Raw genomic sequence first — 26,659 nt, forward strand, 5'->3', positions numbered from 1 at the left:
GGGGTTGTGTCAACCCCGTAGGCATTGTTATATGATGTTTGGACTATTTGGACAAAATGACTATCTCAAAATTTTGATCGGATGCATTTGTAGAAAAGAGAGCTTGGGGGGGGGGGTGGACTAGTTGCCTTTCGACTACTTTTGACTCTTAAAAAAGGCAATAGAACTTCTGATTTCCGATCGAACGAGAACCTCCGAAGTTTATATGACCCCTCTTCCATATTAAATGCCTCTGGGAAAAATAATAATAAAAGTAATTAAACATTGAAGCCTTATGGCCTTTACTATAGGCGATCCTATAATGTTGCCTCTGACCTACTCAGAAAAATCAAACTGAACACATTTATTCGCCAAAACTGTGCACAAATGCCAATTTTCACTTTTGCTCGGAAAAAGTGGAAATACAAAACGACTCTGAAGTAAGTAAATGCCAAAAAAGAATGCCTAAATTAATAAAGTTCTAAATCAGTGCGGCGAACGTGGTGCAGAAGTACATGTTCATTTAAAAAACGGAACACTAAAGTATTGCGTTTTTGAGACAATGTTCTTGCTCAATCCACATGCACATGTATGATGATTATTAGAAATTATACCAGAAGTGCCATGTTCGAACCAGCAGGATCGTGAAATGGTCTTTGACTGGATGAAAGGGATCGCATGACATCACTTTTAACTAATGAGAGGCCTTTCCGCTTGCAAACCTACAGAAGTAACGCGGGCAAAGCTATTGAAAATGAGAGTGGTATTTAAGCCTTTGGTCAAAGCGCCACTGACAGCCAATGAAAACCACTCTTTGTCGAGTAAATTCAGAATTTACTATATTTCTGGTTCAAATTTGGTACTTCCGGTACAGTTTCTAATACCTGCCATTTGTGCGCATGCGCATTGACAGCACGCAAACACACTTGTTCAAAGTATGGATACTTACGTGTTACGCAAACTGGACTTGTTGACCACGTTCGCCAACCTGGAAAAAAAAATTATTTCAATTGCTGTATGACTTCGTAAAAAAAGGAAACACAAATTACTATTTAAATGCGTTATTCAAGTAAATTGTTTAGATTTTCAAATATCATGTGGTACCATTTCTTCTGATTCAGCGCAAGAGTTTATATTGTTTAAACTCTTTGACGAAATCTCTGAGTAGCCTACTCAAAAAATCTAACGGAAGACATTTATTGGCCAAAAGTCTCCACAAGTGATAATTTTTGCTTTTTCTGAGAAAAATTGGGAGTTCGGCTGGTTTCTCTGAGTGAAAGTGAAATTTTCTGAAGGAATTTCCTCGAAAAAAAAAAAGGCTCGAATACCTATCAAAAAGAATGTTCATATCATGTTTTTATTTCTTTATTTAAATACAACTAAAATAGACTCTTACGAAATTTAAACACAAATGTCATTTATTTTAAACACAGTCGGGGGTCTGAGATAAGACGTCTTTTCTTCGGGTAACGTGAAGTCAGGGTGCATCCCCGATTTGTGATGACTATCAAGCCTAGCTGAAATATAATGATTCAAAAATTGCAGGGATCTCTATATTGTAATGATAGAATAAAAAGTATATCAACCTCATTTTTTTCCTTGTTTTTTTGTGCTTCTTTTCAAAATAAATTTGTTTAACATGCAATGTTTTTTATCCAAGACATTTATTGAAAATGAATTTACTGAACACAAAATAGTTTTAATTAAAAAAAAAAAAAAAAAAAAAAAAAAAAAAAAAAAAGAAAAAATATGCTCAAACCCTCTTTCTTTTACGAAAAATTGGGTAAAACGATTTGACCATGAAAAGATACAGAAGGCCCAAATAAAACTGCCATGTAAAGTGATCGAAAGGTATCTTCAAATGAATGGCCGATGAAGCTTGCTTTTAGAACTAATTTTTTTTCTTAAGGGGGGGGGGGGGTCCTTGGGAGCAATCTTCTGGGGCATTTCTCCAGCCTATGTGTTGGTATAAATGTCTGACTTTACACTCAAGACGTACATTCTTTGCCCTTGGCTTTTTGTATGAATTTTTAATTGTACTATTTGAGCATTATTTTTTTTTAGCCCCGTAATGGCGAAAAGGTTGATTCAAGTGCATCAAATCCAAATGGCATCGAATTTGATAATTTATATCTAGACATGAATGGTATCATTCACCCTTGTACTCATCCTGAAGATAGGTAAGATTTTTAATTTTATGCTGGATTCAAGAAGCCTTCCTAGAAAATTTGCCTTAATTTCGAAAAAAGGGGGAAACACTCTCTAGAAGTCATAAAATCTTAATGAAAATCACAGCATCAGATTCAGCGTATCAGAGAACTCTACTGTAGAGGTTTGAAGCTCCTATCTGCAAAAATGAGGGATTTTGTATTTTTTGCGATTAAGAAAGATCATGGATGTGTGTTTATGTTTTTTTTTCTTCTCAGGGGTGATCGTATCGACCCAGTGGTCCTAGAATATCGCGAAACGACTCATTCAAACCGAAATTGAAAATTCTAGTGTCCTTTTTAAGTGACCAAACGAATTGGAGGGCAACTAGGCCCTCTCCCGCGCTCATTTTTTTCCAAAAGTCGCCCGATTGAAATTTTTGGTTCAGCATAGTCGAAAATTTAATAACTATGTCTTTAAGGATAACTTAATCCCCCACAGTCCCCGGGGTACAGGCTACAAGCTATGAACTTTGCCCATTGTTTACGTATAGTATTGGTTATTATACATACGTTTTCAGGTTTTTTTTCTGGTGGGGGGGGGGGGGGGTTGAGCGAGGGGGTTATGTGCGAGGATCTTTCCACGGAGGAATTTTTCACGGGGGAAGGGAATTTTCTATGAAAAGGGAGCCGGATTTTCCGGCAATATTTAAAAACAATCAGAAATTAAAAACAAACAAAAAACAAGTTGTTTCAACTGAAAGTAAGGAGCAACATTAAAACCTAAAACAAACAGAAATTATTACATATATGAGGGGGTTTGCCTCCTAGTCAATACCTCACTCTGTACGCTAAAGTCTTTTTAGTACTTTCAAAAAAGTTATTTATTGTAATTAAACGGCCTTTGTGATTAAGGGGTCATTCTTAAAGAATTGGAACAAAAATCGACTTTAGCGTAAAGAGCGAGGTATTGACTAGGGCGCGAACCCTCTCATATACATAATAATTTTTGCTCGTTTTAAGTTTCAATGTTACTTCTTACTTTCAGTTGAAAAACTTGTTTTTATATTGTAAAGGAAAGAATGTTCGTAAGGCTAGGTGTCAAAAAAGAACGTAGTTAAAAACCTCTACAATTCTTTTTTGTTTGCTTATGTGTTTTAGTACTGGCAATCTTTTTAATTATACTATCATGGATTTTATTAAATTGACTGGATTTTTTTTGCTTTCTGTCTGTGTGTTTTTTATTTTTTTTTATTTATTAAATATATATTTATATTTTAAAGAATAGATTTATGATTATGCACCGTTAACACCCAATAAAGCACTTCGGGCCGAAAAAAAAAAAAAAAAAAAATGAAAAGCGAAGTTAACTGACTTTGTGTTTCAGACCTCCATATTCCTGTTTGTTATGCCTGGAGTTTGAAATATATGCCAATTCCCAAAGGGGGAAATACCATCGATGGACATTGAGTTCTTTTATGGTTTTGAATGCTATCGCTTTTCGATTTGTTTCCTTAATAAAATTGTTTTGCTTTTTCAATGGAACTGGTCAATGGCATGGTGTAAAAGTTTGAAACTTTTCCCAAAGGAAAAATTGTGTATTTTATGTTGACATACTAATGGATTACGGTTCCTGGTAAATTAATGAAATTTAATCAATTAATAGAATATCAAGGTATTAATTAATTAATAAATAAAGAATTACTTAATAAACGAATTAAAAAAATTAATGCACCAAAAATTAGATTAATCAATTAACATCAAGCGCAAGATAAATTTGAGTTTCTCATTTAATAAATTTTGTGAGGGATGGCCCGAGTGAACAAAACTCAGTCTCCTAGCCCCTCTTGTCAAGACGAGATTTTTGCAATATGTAATGTATATATTTTTCTAGACCAGCCCCCAAAAATGAAGATGAAATGATGGTTGCCATATTTGAAGCTATTGACAGGCTATTCAATATAGTTCGTCCAAGGAAGGTTTTATATATGGCTATAGATGGTGTTGTGAGTATTATAGAATTCCTAATTTTTTTCCATTTGGTACCCACTGAGTCACCTAATAAGTGTCACTCATTCGATGCCTTCAGAAAAGCTGTAAAAACATTTATTTCTGGATATTTTTTGTTTTTTATTTATGTTTACTTTGTATTATTGATCTTGTGCGGTTGATGTATCTGAGCCAAGTTAGAAATACATGTTTTTATTCTTTGTTGCACATGGCACTTAGCTTTGGCTCGGTATTCCGAGAGCCAGTGGTGGCTGATTGCGTTTCATTTTCTTTTTTGTGGTTCGTCTTTCTTTTGTGTTTTATTTTATTTATTTTTTCTCCTTGCATTCCTGGTCGGGAAGGCTTACGGGGAGGGGGGTATATCTTTCAAGTTCTTTATTAATCAATAAAAAAAAAAAAAATTTTTTTGACAAAACTATCAAATTAATTACCCACAGTGAGAATAACTCGTGTGTGGGTTTATATACACTCAACAAAAAATAACTAATACTATCTCCAGATACCGTAATAAAAAGATTGCTCTTCAACTCTCCGTACGGTAACAACAAACAAAGTCCGCAAAAAATCAAAGAAACCAAATAAATAAAATGAAATGAGGAGCATCCACCCCAAAAAATAAATCAAATTAATAATTACTAATTAAATGATTCATTAATCTAATTTTATCATTAACCAATGAATTATTCAAATCTATAAAACTATGAAATTTATTCCAAATATATATGATATTATGCCTTGGTGAAAAACGGGACCTTTCAGATTTTATTAAAGCCTGACGGACAACAGAACTGCCATGGGTCCAATATGTATGCAAAACCTGATTATCATCCTGAGAAAAATTATTATGCAAATAAAAACACTCAGGCAAAAGACCTTGAACGTATTTAATCATATAAAGAACAGAATAGAAAGAAGAGAAAAGATCCAGTGGAAGAATATTTAAAATTTGATACATACTTTGTGTTGACGATTTACCAGAGTAAGAAAACGGGCTAGGCAGGAAATTTTTCAATAGACGCAGAGCTTTATTTTTTTGCCTCTGAAGATGAAGAATATGAGTTTTAGAAGTATTCAAAAAAAATAATGGGACAGTAATTTATATATGAATGCACTAGAGAATGATGAAGAGATTTCAGGGCAAAAAAAGGCAGAATAAATTTCAGATGATTCATCATTCCAATATTTCTTGCCAGTTTCCTTCGAAGATAAATTGCATGTCTTTTAAATGATAAACTTGAATCCAGTATTATCCCGAGATATTTAATATCATCAACTCTTTCAATTTCAATGGGTAGGCCCTGAATATTAATCATCATAATTTCCGGTGCCGTTTTCCCAGTACGAGAAAAGATGATGAATTTTGTCTTAGAACAATTAATAGTCAATTTATTTCTCGAAAACCATAAGATAAGCCTCGACAGTGCCGATTCCAACCTAAGTTTCAAAGATCTAGTGCTGGGGCTGCTGACATTGCATGTCGTGTCATCGGCGAATAATATGTTAATGCCAATATCATTGATGCTATTACTGATATCATTAACATAGATAAGAAATAGGAATGGACCCAAAATAGAGCCTTTTGGGACTCCGACTGACTGAGATTGAGATACTGATGAGGAAGAAGTATCACTTCCGTCTACATACTGATTTGGGTTTTTTAGGTGTGACATTACTAAGTCATTAACTGGGCCTCTTATGCCGCAGTTATTAAGTTTAGTATGCAGTATTTTATGGGAAATCGCATCAAATGCCTTTTTAATGTCAATAAAAATTGTAGCAGGAATATCACCTTTGTCAATGGTGTCATGAACAAACTGAGACATTGCCATAATAGCTTACTCAGTAGCGTGAGACTTCCGGAACCCAAATTGGATCGGACTAAAAAATTTAGATCTTATTAGAAAGCTGACTATACGGTTATATAGGCACTTTTCAAGCAACTTCCCAAAAGTAGACAGGATCGAAATCGGCCGATAGTTTGTTGGGTTCTTCGGGTCTCCTCCTTTATACAAAGAGATAATTCTTGCAGACTTGAAACAAGAAGGAAATCTTCCGGTTTTAAAACAGAGGTTGAACACATGGGAAAGCGGGTTTACAATATTTGGTGCTATGCACTTAATCAGATTAGTCAATTACCCATCGGTCCCTTGCGAAGATCCATTCTTAAAAAGGTTTGTTGTAAGTAAAAGTTCATCTGGGGTTTCAGGAGTAAGAAAAATGGAGCAATTGAGAGATGGGGGTAGATATGATTGAAAGTCCTCTCCAGTTTCATTATCCAGATGATGGGCCAGGTTGTTCCCAGCAGTTGACGCGGTTTCCTCGCCAATTTTTTCAAAGTGTATATTTAATGCATTGATAACTTCCACTTTCCCTGTAGCCAGTTTAGCTCCATCTTCGGCTATTAATTCCTCATGAAGATCATGGGTCTTATGTTTTCCTAAGCACTTATTAATTATTTCTCATGTCTTCTTGGGGGACCCTTCTGCTTCAACAAATGCTTCGGCGAAGTAATGACTTTTTGCTGATCTTAAACTTGTTGTTAAATAGTTTTTGTGTCTGCGAAATTTAGCTAATTTACCTTCAGATGGATGCATTAAGTATGCCTTCTATAACAGATTCTTATTTTTTATTGATACCAGAAATCCAGGAGACATCCAAGGCTTAATCGGCTTTATACTATTTCTTCTTGATATTTGATAGAGAGGGAAAGCATTATTAAAACAACCTTTAAACTGATTCACAAAACATTCAGCAGCAAAATCAGGGTCTGATGACTCTAAACAAGAAGAAAAGTCACTTGAAGAAAGCAATACTTTAAGTTTACTTAAGGAGTTTCTATTAGGCATTCTCATTTTTCTTTTAGTAGGCCTATTAAACTCTGTAATCAAGTGAAAGTCGGTCACAAGCATCAAATGGTCTGAGAAATCTTCAATAACCACATCACTAGACTTTAGTTCCAGATTCGTAAACAAATTATCAATAAGGGAAGCAGAATCTTTCGTTATTCTTGTTGGGACTCCATAAGCTGGTAAGAGATCACCGGATAAGCAAACTGATAACAAGTCAGCCCCGTCAGAAGATATTCCGTGGAAATTACCACTTGAATTATTAGATTTATATAAATCAATATTAAAGTCACCCATAAAAACTATTTTTTGATAATTTTTCGAGGCAATAAGCACAAAATCATCAAGAAGTTCCATGAATCTTGACGCAGGAGAATTTGGAGGCCGGTCAAAAACACAACACACAATTTTCATACCATTGACATTTATTTTAACTGCCAAAAACTCAAAACACCATTTCAAGATATAAGTGATCACATTCACTCACCAGATCTGACTGAAATGTTGATTTAATGAAAAAACCTAACCCTCCCTGTTTTTTATTAATCCGATTCTTATGAAAAAAATTATAATCCTGTTTATTAATAAATGTCTTTGGCGAATCATTTAAAAATGTTTCACAAGAGGCGAACACATCTATATTACGATGAGAAATAAACAGGGATATTTGATCAAAAATATTTAGTAACCCCCGACAGTTCAAAAATGCCATTCTAAAATTAGAGCCTTTATTTAAAACATGGGTGGGGAGTAGATATTTATTTTTTGGGATAGAATGAACCATCACATCAAAAACATCATCATCATTGCATAAATTCTCAAATATTTTACCTAAATCAAGGGGGTGCTCCTCAAAATTACGAATTCTATTATCCATTATCTCGATGCTGGTTATACTTATTGACAAAAAGTGACTTACCAACCATACGGAGAGTTAAAAGAGATACAATTGTAACCAGAACTTCATCTGAAAGAGACAAACATAAACAAAAAACTATAACTTTATAACATTAAAACCTTATATAAGAAAAATCAGTAATCGTGTGGCAAAAATTAAAGAAATTAAATATAACAGTTTTGATAACAAAAAAAAACAAAGTAAGAAAAAAACACATCATACTCATTATGATACTTTTGCGAACGGGCCTCCGAAAATAAGATAATCATGATCCTCAAACGATCATAAATTATCAAATAACTTTACAACCAGACCACTAAACACAAAATAACAAAATACTCCACAAAATCATATAAATCAACACTCAGATTACTACTATCCAATTCAGTTATTAATCAGCTCTCTCCCATATCACCGAACCTTTTTTTTTTATCTCAAGCCATACGTGGGTTCCTTTATTTTTAACCCGAGAAGCAACAATCATTCCAGACTCCTTCATCTCTTTTGCTTTAGTGAGGAATCCTGTGCGTAAAGTGTTAAGTGCTGGAGGAAGGTCCGTGCAAATTCTTATTCCAGAGCCCTTAAGCTTGGATACGTTTTGCATAACTAAATACGCTTCAGCTTCATTCTTGAGCCTAATTAGCACTGGATTAACTGCCGGTTTACGTGTCTGACTTTGATTACGGCGTCTATTCGTTATATTAACAGTTTTTCCACCTAAGCGGTAACATTTGTTAATTGACAAAGATGACTCAATTTTTAAGGTATTTTTAAGTAGATCTTTCACGTGAGCTTCAAGGGATTGATTCGGATTAATATCTGTAGGTAAGCCGTGTATGATCAAGTTCGAACTTCTTTTTTTTACTTCAATTAGTAGCATTTGACGCTCGAGCAACAAGTTCTTCTGCTTTTGCTCTTCAAGTGACCTTTCTAATTCGGCTATTTTTCTATCTCTTTCTAAAGCCTCATTCTTTAACTCCTGTATTTCAGAAGACAAATTGTTAACTGCAGTTATTAAATCACCCTGCTTACTAAGTACTCGGTCTAATTTTTCGTTTTGGAGCTCATTAGCTTGGTCGAACTTGACTTGAGATACTGGAATATTCATTATATAATTTGGCGATATGCCCGAACACAATTTTTTTTTTTTTTTTAAAACATCATTAAACGAGACTTCCTCGCAAGGGGGGTGATTGACTACCCCCCGAAAAATCCAAAGAACGTGTTGTTGAAAGAAAAATTCTGTTGAATCAACTACAGTTCAGGTATCCAGTAATTGCGCAATTTTAATCCTTTCAGTCACTCAAATGTTTTTCATTTAGGATAGCTATCTATTTCATATTTTGGTCTTCACAGTACAGGAGCTAGATTCATACTAGATTATCATAATGTATTTGTCTTTTTTGTTTAAATTTATTGTTGAATTGTTTGATAAATCTACTTATGGACAGGATTTACAGTGCTTGTAAGTTTATAATATTATAATTAAATTTGCTTGTTGATTTAAAATATATATCAGCATTAGGAGGCAAATAAATGTTTTTCTCGATAAAAATGAAATAAGTACTTTTTAAGCTAACAAGTTTTGTTTTTAAGTGTTTGAATATTTCAATAGCCACTAGACAAGAAGTTATCATTTGTAAGCAGCCACATATGCAGGGATTCATTTCAATGAGAGAGGGGAGAGGGGTATTTTTTCTAATATAGCTAAGAATGGGCAGACCATCCGCAAGATATGGAAGAACATTATGCAAATCACAAATATCTAGAAGTTTGTTTTGGGGGGTCATGGAACTAAACTGATACACTCGTTTGTGCAACCAAAATTATATCCCTTCTTCCCCCTCTTCTGGTTAAATAGTTGGTTTTCAGTATACAATGTATGGACCGTAGTTTGTGCTTCGATTTCCCATAATAAGATTTTAATTGATTGTTTAGGGTAGAGATTCTCGATCTTTTTCAGGCGTCAACTCGTCCAATCCCAAATTTAGAAATGAGATAAATAAATAAGAAATGAAATTAATAAATTAAAAATGAAATAAAGACCTAAAAATGATGCAATGGATACCTCTCACAGTGACTATTTGTCTTGGCTTTACCACTTTGACCAAAGCTGGCTTAGTTTTTTTTTATAAATTGTATAAAATGAAAATTGTCACTTCTTCGTGATATTCCATCATCCTAGGGCCCAACTAAGGCAGTTTAGACAACAAGTACGTCTTCTACGGCAACTCTTTGACTTAGGAAATATTGCAGAGTAATGCAGAAGCTTAGCGTTGTTGCTGCCAACTTATTAAGTTTAGGATTTTAAGAATTCATCAAAACTGAATTGTTCTATTGCTAGGGCTATACAACTACAAATTGAATTTAAGTCCAGTGAAGTTAAGAAGTGATTTTACGGATTGTTTATTTTCATCCCACTAGACAAAATTGTAAAAAAAAGGAGAATTAACTAAAGAAGACAATCAAGCAATACTGCAAGAATTGCCGCAAAAGAGAAAGACTTATGAAAGTAGAAAGTAAAACAACTCTAATAACAGCTGTGTAATAGACCTGATAAGACTATTTGCAAGGCCCTAAAGTTAAAAAAAGTGCTTAGACAGAGTTAGACATAGTTACTGAAGCGACATAGAAATGTCAATAGCTCCAAATGTTGTATTATATTTCCTGTATTGATCACATTGGAGTAAGTAAATGAGGGCCCGCAAATATTTTTATTATGTTCAAATTATTCATTAAAAAAGAGAGCTGGAAATGCTGACAAGTCTCTCTTTTTTTGGTTTGGTTTTCCAGCATTAATAGGGCACTAAATTATCGTATAGAGCAGTTTGAGGTCATTTGAAAGCTAATATTTACATTTATGTGTTCTTTATAATTTCCTCATGACAACACTGTCATAAATCGCCATTTTCGTAAAGTTAAAAAATGCTTAGAAAGCTGATAGCCACTGAAACGACATAGAAATCTCAGTAGTTCCAAAATTGGCATTAAATGTCCTGTTTTGATAACGTCGAAGTAAGTAGATGAGGCAACAAAAATATTTCCATTATGTTCAAAATATTCATTATTTTCAATATCATCGATTTGTTTTATCTTTATGATTTCTTTTATTAGCTTCTCTGAATCAATTTTCCTTCCTTATTTAAAAAATTGCTTTCTAGGCGTGCACTAAGGGCTTTTCATACGCAGTGTTTTACTAGCTAAAATGGCCGTATTTTCGACATGAGTAATTTTTGACACGTGTAATCACGTAGCACGTAATAACAAGTAATTTTTGACACATATTTTCGACACAATATATGTTTTTTTACGCCAGCTTTTGACTTAGGAATTTGTTCTAATATTTAGTGTTGTTATGCTGACTCTTAAATTTTGGAATTTGGGACATGACTTAATTTTAATAGATCTAGTATTGGATTTTTGGAAATACTTTCTGTAAAGGTTTTAGCTTTCCCAATCTTACTTGATATTCTTATTGAGAAAGCCTAATAATTTTTTCTTTGAGCGTCCATGTTTGACAAGTTTAAAATATTTGCCATGAAAATGCTGTTTTTTTTTCCTGCAAAAGTAAGGCTATTGTTAGTACATGCATGGTCTTAAAACACTGGAAGAAAACACCACGTCAGTCTAGCTATGTAGTTTCACTTCACTCGTTATTTTAGGCACCTAGGGCGAAGATGAATCAGCAAAGGTCTCGTCGTTTTCGTGCCTCTAAAGAAACTGCAGAAAAGCAAAAAGAGATAGCGCGAATTCGCGAAGAGCTGTTGTCACAAGGTTGTGAGCTTCCGCCATTGAAGGAAGGACATGAGCATTTTGATTCAAATTGTATTACGCCTGGAACACCTTTCATGGCACGGCTGAGTGACTGCCTTCATTATTATATACATGAGCGACTTTCAAACAATCCCGGATGGTTTGGGATTAAAGTTATTTTGTCCGATGCCAGTGTACCCGGCGAAGGAGAGCATAAGATTCAAGATTATATTAGGAAACAAAGAGGTAAATATTGGTATTTTTGGAATATGTGCGTATGTTGCTGAAATCTTTTAAGTCAAACATACAACGAGATCTGACAGGCTGAAGGCTCCTGTCATCTGAGCACTTTGTGTCACTAACTCGTAAAAAATGCTACACATATATAAAAGTTTGCTCTTTTACAACTTTTTGGCTGTCTTGACTAAAGTAATTTTGAAAAACTTGTAATGTTTCTTGCCCTTATATTTTTTCAATGTCTTGGACAACAATGGATGGTGAGACTTTTCCGTGTAACATGACGGGCCTCTGCACAGTAAAGGGACCTGTACAACACTACCCCCGCCCCCCTCACACACACATACACACACAATCGAGTTTGAATTTTAAGGGTTTTTTCCTATGTGTCTAGATTTTCTTGTGTAATTAGTTAGAATAGTGATACACAACATGAGTTTTATAATAATGAAGAATTTAGACCAACACGTTTCTCTGTATGGGCGGGGGAGGGGGATAAAACTAAGCCCTGGTGGAATTTCTTGGCACGTCCAAAATTCTTCATATTGATAAGATGAGTAGACATCGCTGCCATATCATATTTTAAACTGTTTATCGCAGTCGTAAAAGTCCTAGGCCTATATAAAATTAATTTTCCTTATGGGTATTATACAAATAGGAAACTCTAGGCTGTATAATCTAGGATAATTGTTATGTAATAATGTTGAATTACAGGTTTGTTTTATACATCCATCATTTGGAATAAAAATTCTTCAGATCTACGGAACTTCATTATTAGGATACGAGAAAAAGTTAAAAGATTCGTGGAGAGATAAGGTTTAATGGTAAAGAGACATAGAGACCCCTCTTGGTTAAGAGGTGAAACATATAAATGTAATTTCTTCTATACATTATATAATATCGCGCTTGAGAGGGCCTAAGAACTCTGAAGGAAAACTCATGTTACTCATTCTAAATATGGACTCTGCAGAAGCTCGAGCAATATCTAAGTATAGATGGTGTCTAGATAACGTTTTTTAAAAGTCAGAAAAATAAAAAATGTACTGCCATCTATGTTTGTTAAATTTGTGTTTATACACATACAGATGGCATTGAAAAATATATATCATGGCAATAGCGTCAAATATATTATGCATCTCCCATAAGTAAAAGATTGATTGTTAACTTTATATGTAGTTCTGTCTGAAACAACTATCTGAGCTCGTCTTAGTCTAGGAAAATTGTGAAAAAGAAGGGGTAAATTTCAAACAAAACACTATACAAATAATTCTTTCACTGTTAGACTAAAAAACATGTGATGATTCCAAATCAAAAAAGTTTACCGCTCTAGCTCTTTCACAAATTTGAGTTTCTTTAGGTTGAAGTTGAGGATGAATTTTTTACTGTAAAGAATGTCGTCCTGAAAAGACAATTCCGGATTTAGGAAGTGGCATAGGGGTTTTATTTAACATCCCCAGTACATTAGAATATTACAGGAACTTCAAGTGAGGATTGAAAGGGCGAGGTAGTCTCTGGAGCCCATCTGAGCTACATGAAAGTCTGACTTTTTTGGAAATCGTCCAGGAGTTTCGAAGGATCTTCACGTCTCCGATTCTTGCTCTGACTATTCTACTTTCTAACTGATGCTGATAAATGTTTGCGGTAGATACAGAGGTAGATTTGAAGTACAAGAATGAAATCTGATTTGCCAATTGAAACTAGAATAATTCCTGAAAATTTTTGCAGAATCGCTAAAGTTATTATGTAAACTGCAAAAATATTTATGCTGTCTGAGAGATAATTTTAATTTTTAATTCAAAATAAAAAAAATACCTGAAAATTTTAAAATTAATTTGGTTTTCCTTTCGCTTAAAGTGACTCGTTACGTCATTTTATGGAATGTAATTCTAGTCTAGAGTGATGATTTGTTTAATCTGTAAGAAAGAAATGCTCGAAACGGGCGAGAAAGTTGTTGCGACTGAAGTAGGAGCGAGGAGCATAAACGAATCAAGTAAAAAGCGAAAACGAAATGATGTAACGGCTGTTGTGCGGGATTGTTTTCACAAGTCATGCCGAAGTTCTTCGCAAATGCACGGGCCATTGACCAGCACTTGCGATTCTTAGTCAAGCAAAATGAGTCTCACAGGAGGAGTTCAAATTGCCTGATAGAACAATTCGATTTCAAAACCAATTGTTTATTTCAAGGAGCTAGAGCAGCAGCCGTCCATTCACGCGTTTGCAAGCAAGCTCAAGTCCCTCAAAGCGTTACTGTCGTGGGCATCACTGACTTCGAAGCTCTGGATTAATGTTTATATGAATGCTGTTGATTTACCGAAGTCTTCAATTGTGGCTGAAAGAACAACCTCCTACTCCAAACTGGTGAACATATGCTTCGGTTCTTTGCATCTTCCAACCATCACTTGTACGCTAAGTCCTACATAATTTATTTCCAGAAAATGGCCAACCTTAAGGAAACAAATCATCATGTATTCAACGAACTTGAAGACGGCAATTTTGTGATACAGCGCTCCGACAGATTTTGGGCTGTTCTTTCCCCTGACCTGGTCAAGGAACAAGTATTAATGCGCTCTCCAAAAACTAGTGGAGGTATAACACGTAGACACGTTATGATTGAGCTGCAGCGGCTAACATGGCTTTTATCCGCTCCTGTGCGGGATGCTGTTAATTTGTTTTAATTAGAGGAATTAGCAAATGGATTCAGAGACAAATTTCTTTCTAGTGGATGTACCTATTATTTGTGCCTAATATGCATTTTAACAGTTTTTGAAGGCAACATGCAGTATTTTTATGTTGAGGGGCTCAATTCTCTTGCTAGTAGTTGTTTTTGTTATTTGCTTTCTGACTCTTTTAAGGGTACGAAAAATCTGTTTTCGTTCTCAGGACGGACAGGGAGGTACAAGTTAAAATAGGTATTTTAGCGCACTGTCATGTTCTTGGTTTAGGAGTTAGGAGTTAAGGAGTAGGAAAAAGTTGTCTTTTGTAAAGTTGTCTGTCCAAAACACTTAACTGCCACTTAAGAATAGTTTACTCAAAGTGAATATCAAGTCTTCAAATGAGATTCTCACACTGTGGAAATCTGTATCAACTGTGTTAGTTGCCTTCTTTTAATTTGTAAGCTTAGCAAAAAAATAAGTTCCAAGTATTCTGACTAAGTATACAAGGCTATGTAACTGAGCAGCACTTTGATAACCTGGTTTTTTAATTGCTAGTTGGCAAAAAATTCTTTGGAACCGGTATTAGTGTCGTATCCTACAAGTCTTCTGAGAAACCTTAAGTATAATGATTAGAAAAGGAGTGCACAAAGGATCCATCCTTGCGCAGCTTCCGTTTCTAACACGCTGTTTGAGGTAAAATATTTGTTAGAAGTTAGCTGTAATTTTTTTTTCTTTTTAGCTCAACCAGGTCACGATCCGAACACGCAACATGTCCTTTGTGGTGCAGACGCAGATCTTATCATGTTAGGATTGGCTACCCATGAACCAAACTTTACCATAATCAGAGAAGATATTAGAGGAGACAATCCACCAAGACCATGCGATATGTGTGGTCAAATAGGTAAGTTACAATGAAACTGGGGCTTAATGATCTTTAATAAACTGATTTATGGTAACCTTGAACTATAATATAGGCTGTAATAACTTGGTATCAAAATAAGTAATCTATATAGATCCAATAATTAAATTAGTTTTTCATTTGGAGATCAAAGGTACTCTGCTCGTTTGGCTGATGATTATTAATTAAAGAGGGGGGCCTTAATTAATTATTAAACATAAATTTGTGCAAAAGGTGATTTCCTTGAACAAAAAAAGTATAAGCTCTATTAATTGGTGTCGAAATAATTTTTTTTAATCAAGTTTGATCGAATAAATGATTTTTTGATGTCCAAGATCAAGAGTGCGTTCTTCGTCACCTAATAATCTTCAGTTTAGAATGGAGAGGCGGGAAGGCTTAATGACCAATCAAGATTAATTTGTGTCTATTCTGGCTGTTTTGAAAACTAATATAATCTTCATCAGTATGTCAAAATGAAGCTTAGTTTTAAATTTGCTTTAACACAGCATTGCTTTAACATAACTTGCTTTAGCAGAACATTGTTAACTTTCTTTTAACATAAAACTTGCTTTAACACAGCATTATAACTTGCTTTAATACAGCATTGTTAACTTGCTTTAACATTTAAACTTGGTTTAATACAGCTTTAAGGCAGCATTATAACTTGCTTTAGCACAACACAGCTATAATGCAGTATTATAACTTGCTGTAACACAACATTGTTAACTTGCTTTATCACTTAAAACTTGCTTCATCACAGCATTATACTTCTGACAAAATCCAGTTATTAGTTTTACAAGAATCAATAACCGAATAACCGATAACCGAATTTTGCTCAAGAAGTTGACCTTTAAAACCCAACAGGAACAAAACAGTAGAGGAAATAAAATAGGAAAAAATAAAACGAGTCTTTATGACAAAACAGAAAAAATAAGAATAATCTATCGTGTTTAAGAACAATTTAGTGTAGTGTAAAAAATAATAGTAATGATGACAACAATATTAATATGTAGTAAACTCGAGAGTGGGATGTTTAATTTTGACGGACTCTTGATTCGTTTTCCAATCATCTTATATTTTTTTTATTTATTTTTAAATTATTTTTAAATATTCATAATTTAATTATAAGTATTTAAATATTAAATAAAATATATAAATATTTAATTATTTTTAAGTATTTATATATTTGAATATTTTAAATATTTTATATTTTTTAATAATAATTTTTTTTATTTTTTTTAAATATTTTTTTTAATAGGAAAAAATGTACTGAATCCCATACCCCCCTTCCCCCCTATAAAAGTATCGTCATAAAAATAATCGTTATAAACATGCAAATAAATAGCATTAAGAAACTTATAAACATATGAAAACAAATCTTAGAAACAAAAATAGAAAAGTCTTGAAGAGAAAAAACTGAAGAACAGGTAAAGATGGAAAACATGACTGTAAATAAAATTTACAAAGGAAAAAGAAATTAAGTTCTGACGAGATACTTGAATTTCAATCTTGTTTCATTGTCGCCAGGAAATTTATTCTAAGCTCATTAAATAAAAATCAAAGACTATTAAAATAAGTAGCCCTACAATTAAAAAGATTAGAAGAACGTTTAAAGATCACATTCCTTTAACAACTACGAAACAATAGGACAAAAGTTCAAAACGACGGCAAGGAAATAATCTGACCTGACAAGTGTTTGTAGAAAAAAAAAAACAGGATTAAGGGACTGAAATAATTAGCAGTTCTTAAAGAAGAAAATAACAATGGAATCGAAAAAGAATTCAAATTTGATATTTTTGTAAACAAAATAAAAAGGTCAAAACAAGAACTTTGACGACAATAATCCACCCTTATGTAAAAGATGACGGGTGTAAAAAGAAATAAATATAGAATTACTTTCCGAGACACGTATCTTCTGATCAATTGAAGACGCCTCGTCATCTAATGAAGGTTTATACGGGATTTAAAACATACGATAGGCATTAATGGAGGTTAGAAATGTCTAGCGAGAGACAAACGCCTAACTAAAACGGATGAGCTTTATGATAACATGTGGAATGGTACCACGTTTTTTTTTCTTTTTCGAAGTCTTAATATTTTTATTTGTAATAGTTTTGAATGATTTGAAATGAATAACAAAGCCCGTTGCGACGGGGTCTAGATTATTTTGTGTGACTGAAAACTTCTTGACGATTATTAAAGCTGGGAAGTTAGTAGCAAAATATTAACAAATTGAATTGACGGAAATGCAAATGATAAATAGGTGCGTTTGTTTTACTCAAGTTACATATAGCTGTACACTGTACATATACGCTGTAAAGTCACAAGGTCATATGGCTACAAAAAAGAAACTAAAAAGAATCATTGTCAGTCACGTTGAACTTCCATAAATTATGATTCTAAATTTTAAATAAGCAAGATTTTGTTGTTATTTTTTGTCCAATCCTATTTCTTGCCCAGAAAGGTTTTATAGTATACAAGTCAAAGCGAAGATCCTGTGAAGATGGATTCGTTGGTTCAATGTCTTGGTTATCTTTTAAGCTTATTTATTTAAAGATTTTCTCGAGTCCGTGCTTAACTAATAGTATCATTTCACTTTAATTTCGGCTAAATTTATAATTTAGCTAAATTTAAAATTTAAAAAAAAAAAAAAAAATAGTATGCAAATTTCGTTTTAATTATTTGTTTTAATCATTCAAAATCAAAACCTGCCTTAATTTAAAAACGATCAGAAATCAAATAAAAAAAAAAGTTTTTTCAACTGAAAGTAAGGAGCAACATTAAAACGAACAGAAATTATTACGTATATGAAGGGGGTTGTCTCCTCCTCAACATCTCGCTCGTTATGCTAAATTTCGAATTTTGTCCTGGTTTCTTAAGGATGACTTCTGAGACGCTATGTTCATCTAATTAGAACAACAAGAAGCTTTTTCAAAAGTACTTAAAACCTTTAGGGTAAAGAGTGAGGTGTTGAGGAGGAGACAACCCCTTTCATATACGGAATGATTTCTGTTCGTTTTAATGTCGCTCCTTACTTTCAGTTAAAAAAACTTGTTTTTTTTATTTAATTGGAGAAAAAGCCAAGACAGATAGTATGAGTGAGAGGCTAAGCTGGCATAAGCCTTTTTCAGATCTGTATAAAAAATATGTCGTTTCACTTGTAGTAGTCCAGCATCCATCCATCCTAGGGCAGAACTAAGGTAGATAGTCATGGAATGAAGGTAATTCAAATAGTCCATGGTTTCTATGAGCCATTTGAAGGCAATTAAAAGCTTTTCAAAGATTTATGACTGACCAAGTCTTTCTGATGAATTTTCCTTAAAGAAAATAGCAGATGGGTTTTCAGGGATAAAGGAAAAAAAAAAGAGGTAAAGTATACGGCACTAGACCCTCAAAGTCCAATCTGGCGGTGCTGATCCCCATCTCAAGAACCATTTAGCCAGGAAGTGCAATGGGGGGATGGGGCCAGCGATTCTGTGCTTTCGTACACCCTTTCTGCTTACCTTCCCCAGATTTCTCCAGGTACCCATTTAGAGCTGGGTTGACTCTGGCTGAGCTTACAGTCACACCACTGACCTCCGTCCCAAATCAAATTATTGGATACACTAGGATTATATTTATAGGTCATTCTAAACGTAAGCGGTCCTTCAAGTATTCAGTGCGGGATGTCTCCTCTTATAGGTAATCTAACTTTGCCATGTTTCTACGGGTTTGCCGTATTGACTTGACAAACAGTAGCGAAGGAAGGTTCTGGGTATACCTGTAGAAAACAACCATTAACGCTGCATCAAATCCCTCACTGAGATGCTTTAAAGTTGCCTGATCGGTGCTAGAAATCGCACATTGGGGCTGTACTCTGGTCCCTCTTGGTTGGGGTGGTTTCATTTCTTTCGTAACTTGATAAAAAAAATCTTTAAGACTTCTAACTGATGTATTATTTATGATTCTTATAGGGTAACTACTCGGACAGTGCTTAATCTCGGACAGGTGTTCTGGCCTAGACAAAGCCAACAAGCTCCTAATCTTGGATATTATGCATATAGGTTCGATAGTTGGAACTGGCTGATTAGTTGGGACTGGACTAGTTTGAATTTGCTGCCCACAATACTGGGGAAGTTCCGGTTTTTCATAATTCAATGTTAGACGAAAGTTACTCCTACAGCCTAGTCTTTTTATTGAATTACAGCCTAGTAATTCAATGTTAGACGAAAGTTACTCCTACAGCCTAGTCTATTTAAATTCAATATATTTTCTTCACAGAGCTTGTCTTAGATTACATCTGTCCGAGATTGAGCCCGTCTGGGATTTGGATGCTTTGGTCTAACCTTAAGACTCTTCGTCCAGGACTGGACAAAATTTTCTAAGATTGGGCTCAGGTATTAAACGTGTTCCTAAGATTGGGCGCCATTATCTATCAGTATGCTTGAAATTGTTAGTACGTGGTATCACTTTGCACGTGGTATCAGAGCCATTCCTAGGATTAATGGTGCCCGGGGAAAATTTAACTACAGCGCCCCCTCCTGACAAAAAAAAACACAAAAAAACGAGTCAAAGTAAAAAAATTGATCAAAATAGGCAATCCCCCAGCTGTGGTACTGGGGCAGCTGACCTGGTTGCCCCCCCCCCTTAGGAACTGCTCTGCGTGGTATGATGGAGTCTATAATAATTTAAGTGTTTGAAGTGTTGATTAGCTTTTTGACTACTTGGTGTTATACTCTATTCAACTAACTTTTATCAATCCTTTGTCTTATTTCATTAATAATGCCACCATTACTAGTTAATATTATAGTCAAATATATTTCATGGCTTAAACCCTGATTGATTTTCAACGGTTCTTGTTAGTTAAGAAGAAATGACATAATGTTTTTTTGTTAGATTGGAATTTGTATGCATCGCGAGTATGGGATAGTACTGTTTTTTAGCGATGTATGAAATATTCCCTTGTTTTGCAATCTATGGATGTTTGTGAAACTTTGCTACAAAATGAGGTGTTGACGAAGCCGAACATGAAATGCTATTTCGGAAAGGAAAAAAAATCTTTTGAACAAAAACTGTGTATCTTTTTGTTTTAAAGCCATTTCTGGTTAGTATGTAACTAGACCACAATTTAAGGCAACTTCTATTTTATTTGTTACTAGGCTATGAAATAGTAGAATGCACCGGAAATGTATTATACACAAATGATCAGTGATCGAAACATGTGGATTGCTTATTCAACTCCAGTGTAAAAAGTTAGATTATAGGAGGACAAAGAAAATGTCTTGATGTTTTCCCTTGTGATATTTTATTACTTTTTTTGTTATTGGTGGTTTTTTAATTAGGCCATGAAATGGCAGAATGCAGAGGACTTCCAAAAGAGAAATCTGGGGAGAATGATGAACTGCCAGATAAAGAAATCCCACCAAAGCCGTTTATTTTTGTACGACTGTCTGTACTCAGAGAGTACTTAGCCAAGGAGCTGGAAATGCCAAACCTTCCTTTTCCATATGACTTTGAAAGGGCTGTGGACGATTGGGTAAGCGGTTTCAGTTGTCTTTGTTCGTTTAGCCTAAATTATTTAATGTTATTTGGATATACATATTGAGAGATATGATTTTTCCTTAGAGAGCTCCCCCCTCCTATTTACAAATAAACTTGTAAGGCAGTGTTACATACTAATCTTACTTAGATCCTCCTACAACTGGCGGCGCATAGGGCAGCGACGGTTGACCTCCAACTTGGCTGATCTTGTGCCAAAAACAAGTTCATTCAGTGTGGCTTGGAAACTCGTCGCCTCTTTCTCCAGGGATCGACCAAGTATGCTATGCTGTCTTCCACTCCTTCGGATGCCGGGTGGGGTCCAGTAAAATATATCGTGTGGGAGGTGTCCTTCGCTCATGCGGGTCATATGCCCCCAGTACTTCCATCTTCTCATTCTGATCTTGTCGGTCAGCAGTGGTTGATCGGTATCTGCCCTTATCTGGGCATTCGTTTCTCTGTCGGTCCAATGTCTCACAAGGATTTTACATTGGTAATTGTTCTCGAAGCAGAGTAGTCTTTTCTCAGCATTCTTTGAAAGGCTCCAAGACTCGCATCCCTTCAGAAGTACAGAGAGTATATTACTCCTAAACAATCGCAATTTCAACTTCCAGGAGTACTTTCTTCATCTCCAAATGTTCTTCAGCTTAGAAAATGCTCCACCTGCATACGTCAAGCGTAGCATGACTTCTCTATCACAATTCCCGTCTTGGGTCACTGTACTACTGAGGTACTTAAATTCTCTGACATCTTCTATATCAGTGCCTTCGTATCGAATGCCAGCTGCAAAGGTCGTCACAATTCCGTTTGAAATACTTTTCGTTTTATCAAAATTAATCTTCAGGCCAATAGGGGCAGTTTTGCTGCTAGTTCATTCAGATTATGTTGATCTCGGCAGTAGCTGCGAGAGCGATATCGTCACTGAAATCACAGTCGTGTATTTGAAGCTCGGGGCTTAGTTGTATGCCTTCTCTAAAGCGGCAAGCTCGAAGCACAGAGTCTATAGGTATTGCGAATAATATTGCAGGTAATAAACATCCCTGACGTACACCGGACTTGACAGGGAACCACTCTGACTGCCCATTCTCCGTCTGGACTGCACAAACCGTTGGAGCTTGGTTTCAGTGTGTCTATAGATAACTATATACTGAAACAGTAGAGGGGGGGGGGTGGTCGCCCAAGATTTGAACAGAAAAATTGAAGATTCACGTTATAAACCCAGGAGAATATGCAAATTATATTGTAGTTTATTCAGTGTAGACAGAATCCCTGTACTTTATGGGAGAATGCATATCTATTTTGTGTCAGTGAGAAATAGGGGGAGTATATGAATTAAGTATATTTAAACCATTTAAGCAGAGGCTTAGCTAGGATTTTCAGCGCCCGAGAAAATGTTAGCCCCCCCCCCTTCCAGAAGACATCGGAAGATCATAGTTTTGACGAGTAAAAAATCTCAGTTTGGGCGCTCTCTCAGAGGCTGCGCCCGAGGATTGAGGCCCCCTCCCTCCTAGGGACGCCACTGTGTTTTAGCTGTGCAAATTGGAATCTAGCTCCTAGCATGTACACGGCAAACACATTGTAGGTAACGTATTTTGATTTTGGGATGCAAATTTTTCTTGAAAATATATTGTTCTCACCTACTAAGAATTTATTGATTATGGAATGAATTGATAGTTTTACAAATATTATATATCAGTGGAAATACGAAGGAGGAACAAAAACGAGGAAATTTCACAACTAGTAAAGATTTTGTTAGTAAAAGTACAATTATTTTGGCAAATACCTCTGTGAAGCCGTTTTTGTGTAGGAAAAACATATAAAAAAAGAAAAAAAAAGACTGTTCACCACTGAAGTATTCTTATAGAAGTATAATAATTATTTTTAGGCTAGTTTCATATAATTGCAGTGTTTCTTGGACTAATTTGTGCTAGAGCAACGCCATATTATTAGTAGCCATTTTTGTTATATATATATATATATATATATATAATTAACTCGATTAATTTTGATTAAAAGGCCAAAAAGGAAGTTAAATCGACTCGCATTGATTCTCACTCAAGAGGCATTAGAGACAAAAAAAATACAAATGGTCTGAAGGTTGACTGTTTCCTTATTTGCAAATCCGTTGATGAGGGTGAGATAGTGCTAAGTTTTTCTTGGGTGCAATAAGGTTCTTTCTATTTATAGAAAGCAAATTATTTTTATTGATTTCTTTCCACAAATAGAAAAAAAACTTTTTGCACCTAAGAAAAACTATATTTCAGTATAAGCTGTTTAGTGCCATATGTTTTTCGTTTTTTCCTATGATTTTTCACCCATGTGCCACATACAGGGGCCATATTTAGAAGTTGATTTCAACTGAACTTTATTAGCAAGTTTATGTGAAAAAAATCAGTTCAGTTCAAAATTAGATCAATGTATGCTAGAGCGCCAATATATTATTATAGCCATTTCTTTGTAAAATGAACTTGATTAATTTTGATTAAAAAGCCAAAATGAAGTTCTAAAAGATCAATCTTTAAAGTTTAGCTTAGGAGTTGATTCAGACTGAACTTTATTCAAACTAACCCGTTTCAAGCTAAGTCTGCTCAGTTTAAAGTTGGAATGGTTTTCACACAACTAGGATCCCTGAAGCATTCTTATAAAAGGTTGTAGGATTGTACTTATTTTCTCTGATCTTTTCTTTCAGGTTTTCATGTGTTTTTTTGTTGGTAATGATTTTTTACCCCATCTACCAAGTTTGGAAATCAGAGAGGGGGCCATTGACCGACTTGTCACTCTTTACAAAGATTGTGTCTACAAGACTGGTGTAAGTAATTCATTTATTGGGGTTTAAATGTAAGTCTTGTATTTTATTAAAGCATATATTTATGTGATCTTTAGGCTAGGGAGCCTAAACCTGGCTTTGTATCGCCTTCATACGACAATTTGCCCCCCCCCCTTTCCACACTCTCCATATTTACACCTGAGATGGACAGTGTCTGAATACAGCATGTGTATTCTCCGAAGAACAGAAAACAAATACTTTCTTAAATTTTGCTTGTAAACCATATTTAACTATTTCCTGTTGTTTCTATCTTTTTCTTATTTTCTATCTATCTCTTTCATATTTTATTATCTATCTCTTATATCTTATTTACTATCTTTTTTAATATCTTACTTCACTATCTTACTTTATTATCTTAGTTTATTATCTTACTATCTTATTCATTATCTTATTTATTATCTTATTCACTATCTTATATCTTATTTACTATATTATATATTTAATGTCTTATATCGTACTATCCTGTTTACTACGTATCTCTTATTCATTTTCAACTTTTTATGCAGGTAATCTTTTTTTCCTCATCCGTCTTTTGCAAAATTAGGGAGGATTTTTTTCTTGACCCGAGGGGGAGGGGGGGGGTATTTTCAAACTAAACCCACTATTTTCAAAAAATACCAAAAAGGGTATTTTAAGGTCTAGAGGGTAGGGGGCAACTGCCCTAATTCCCTTAATTTACATCACTAGCTCCAACTGTAATTGTTTATGTTCAATGTTATTATTTCTTTTAGATTTAAGTTTGAATTACAAAATGACTCCATTTCTGCTCGTTCTTTGTTTTAATGAATTTCATTACTTTTCTCTTAATTTTTTTTGAAACTTTTTTTTTTTATTCTGTGAAAACACAAGCTTATCGTCTGCCCTCCTACGCTCTCAAAACGCTGCGCCTGCCTAGCCGTTTAGTTTTAGAATTGGGAGATTGTAAGAATCTATAGCATGCTGAGTTTCGTTACTGATTGTATTCCGAAAGGCAATGCAATTTTACTAAAAGATGATTTTACTCTCTTCCTAGGGCTGGTTGACTGAATCAGGATTTTTCACTGCAAGTCGAGTTCAGATTATTATGAATGAGCTGGGCAAGGTGGAGGACCAAATTTTTCGTGACAGACAAGAAAAAGAGAAGAGATGGAAAGAGCAAGACAAATTTCGAAAAAGAGCAAAGATGGACTCGAACTCCAAACCGAAGTGGATACCGGGTGGTCAATTTGAGCCGAAGGTTAGTTAAGTTACACATCTTTCGCAAATCTCTTATTTTACCCTTCTCTTTTTTTCTCTTTTTTTAGAGATCATATCTTTTTTTTACCCTTCTTCTTTTTTTCTCTTTTTTTAGAGATATCTTTTTTTTACCCTTCTTCTTTTTTCTCTTTTTTTTTTAGCGATTACATCTTTTTTACCCTTCTTCGTTTATTTTTAGAAGTTATATCTTTTTTTACATAAAAAAAACCCATAAAATCTTCAAAAAACGCATACAAAATTTGTTTATGTCCATTTCCGTTACGTTTTTACGAGTCAAAAAAACATTTCGGGGGGGGGGGGTTCAAACCGGGTAACACCCCCCCCCCTCTGGATACGGCCTTGATAAATAGGGCTGTGATCCCTATAAATCCTGTATAGAGCTCGCTTGCCCTCAGTCATTAAAAAGAAGTAAAAATATATTCTCTCTGATCATTGGAAACCAACTGACTCTGTAAATTGTAAAGCATCTTTGGAGATTATAATTGCCTTTAGGATTCTCCTCCCTGTTGCATTACACAGACATCAGCTATTTACAGACACTTAACAATTATATAGGTAAATAGACAAAGAAAACTTTTATTAAGCTTGGCAGTAATTTGCGCTGTTAGCCCGCTGGGCAATAATTAGCCCATCGCTTATGCAGAAGTAGTATTAAAAGCTCCCCTGGGTCCTTTCTTCTAAGCTTAACCCCCGTTTAAGTTTCGATCAAGTTTCGATACAATTTCATGAATCAGTCTAGTTCAGTGTTTTTTTTTTTTTTTTTTTTTTTTTTTTTTTTTTTTTTTTTTAAGATGCGTCATGAATTGTTTGTTTTATTTCATAATTATTTAATTAATTTTATTGAATATTGTAGGTATTTTTTGTAAATTCTCGTAATTCTATTAAGCGGCGTTCACATGCGTGTCTAACTAGAATCCCGTGTCTAGACACGCGTCTAGCCAGACTTCAATGTCTAGGCAACGACCGTTCACAAGTAAAATTCGGTGCTTAGCTAAAACTACAAATTTAGTTTCAAATAGATTACAACTGTCACTTCTAGACTATCAAGAGAGATTATGCAAGCAAAACTTTCAAAATAGTAATCTCTGTTTTAACAGTCAGAAGGCTATGGATGACATTAGCATAACAATTGCTTTGGTATGCTTAACTACTATGTCTAGTGTCGTTTATTTGCTTTAAATGAAAAAAAAAACAAACAATTATGAGACAACAAAAATTAAATTTCAGTTTCAAAATGTAAACATAGATGATGAAAGTAGTGGAACTTGACACATTCTGATTGACTGTAATCGAAAATCCTAGACATTGAGTTCTAGAGTCAGGAACTCGAAGTCTAGCCAAGCACCTTGCCTAGCGTCTAGCTAAGCACCGAATTTTACTTGTGAACGGTCATTGCTTAGATATTGAAGTCTGGCTAGACACGTGTCAAGACATGGGATTCTAGCTAGACACGCATATGAACGCCGCTTAAAGACGATTCTTAGAAACCAACTGACGATCGGTGACAGAAAAATACAAAAAAGAAATAAATCTATAAAAAGAAGTAAAGGTGAAAGAATTATGAACTTTTTCTTTATTGAAAGCGTGCTGTTTTTTCGATGCTTAGGCTGTATGCAGTTAGATAATTTGCAGATTCAAAGGATTCAATTGTAAAATA

General features: G+C 34.5%; 1 protein-coding gene across 2 annotated transcripts in view; it reads left to right on the plus strand.

The window, feature by feature from the left end:
- Positions 1–26,659, plus strand: part of Rat1 (5'-3' exoribonuclease 2 Rat1) — a 100,120-nt gene that overhangs the window by 38,086 nt on the left and 35,375 nt on the right. For both annotated transcript variants that reach the window (XM_089092109.1, XM_089092110.1), the window contains 7 exons: positions 2,044–2,159; positions 4,021–4,132; positions 11,543–11,879; positions 15,264–15,425; positions 20,744–20,937; positions 23,629–23,748; positions 24,779–24,982. In XM_089092109.1, coding sequence (XP_088948235.1) covers positions 2,044–2,159; positions 4,021–4,132; positions 11,543–11,879; positions 15,264–15,425; positions 20,744–20,937; positions 23,629–23,748; positions 24,779–24,982 — 1,245 coding nt within the window. The remainder of the gene's footprint in view (positions 1–2,043; positions 2,160–4,020; positions 4,133–11,542; positions 11,880–15,263; positions 15,426–20,743; positions 20,938–23,628; positions 23,749–24,778; positions 24,983–26,659) is intronic.

Source organism: Artemia sp. Qi Xiang Cuo, chromosome 7 (genome assembly GCF_049724085.1).
Source record: "Artemia sp. Qi Xiang Cuo chromosome 7, ASM4972408v1, whole genome shotgun sequence".
NCBI classification, from domain to species: Eukaryota; Metazoa; Arthropoda; class Branchiopoda; order Anostraca; family Artemiidae; genus Artemia; species Artemia sp. Qi Xiang Cuo.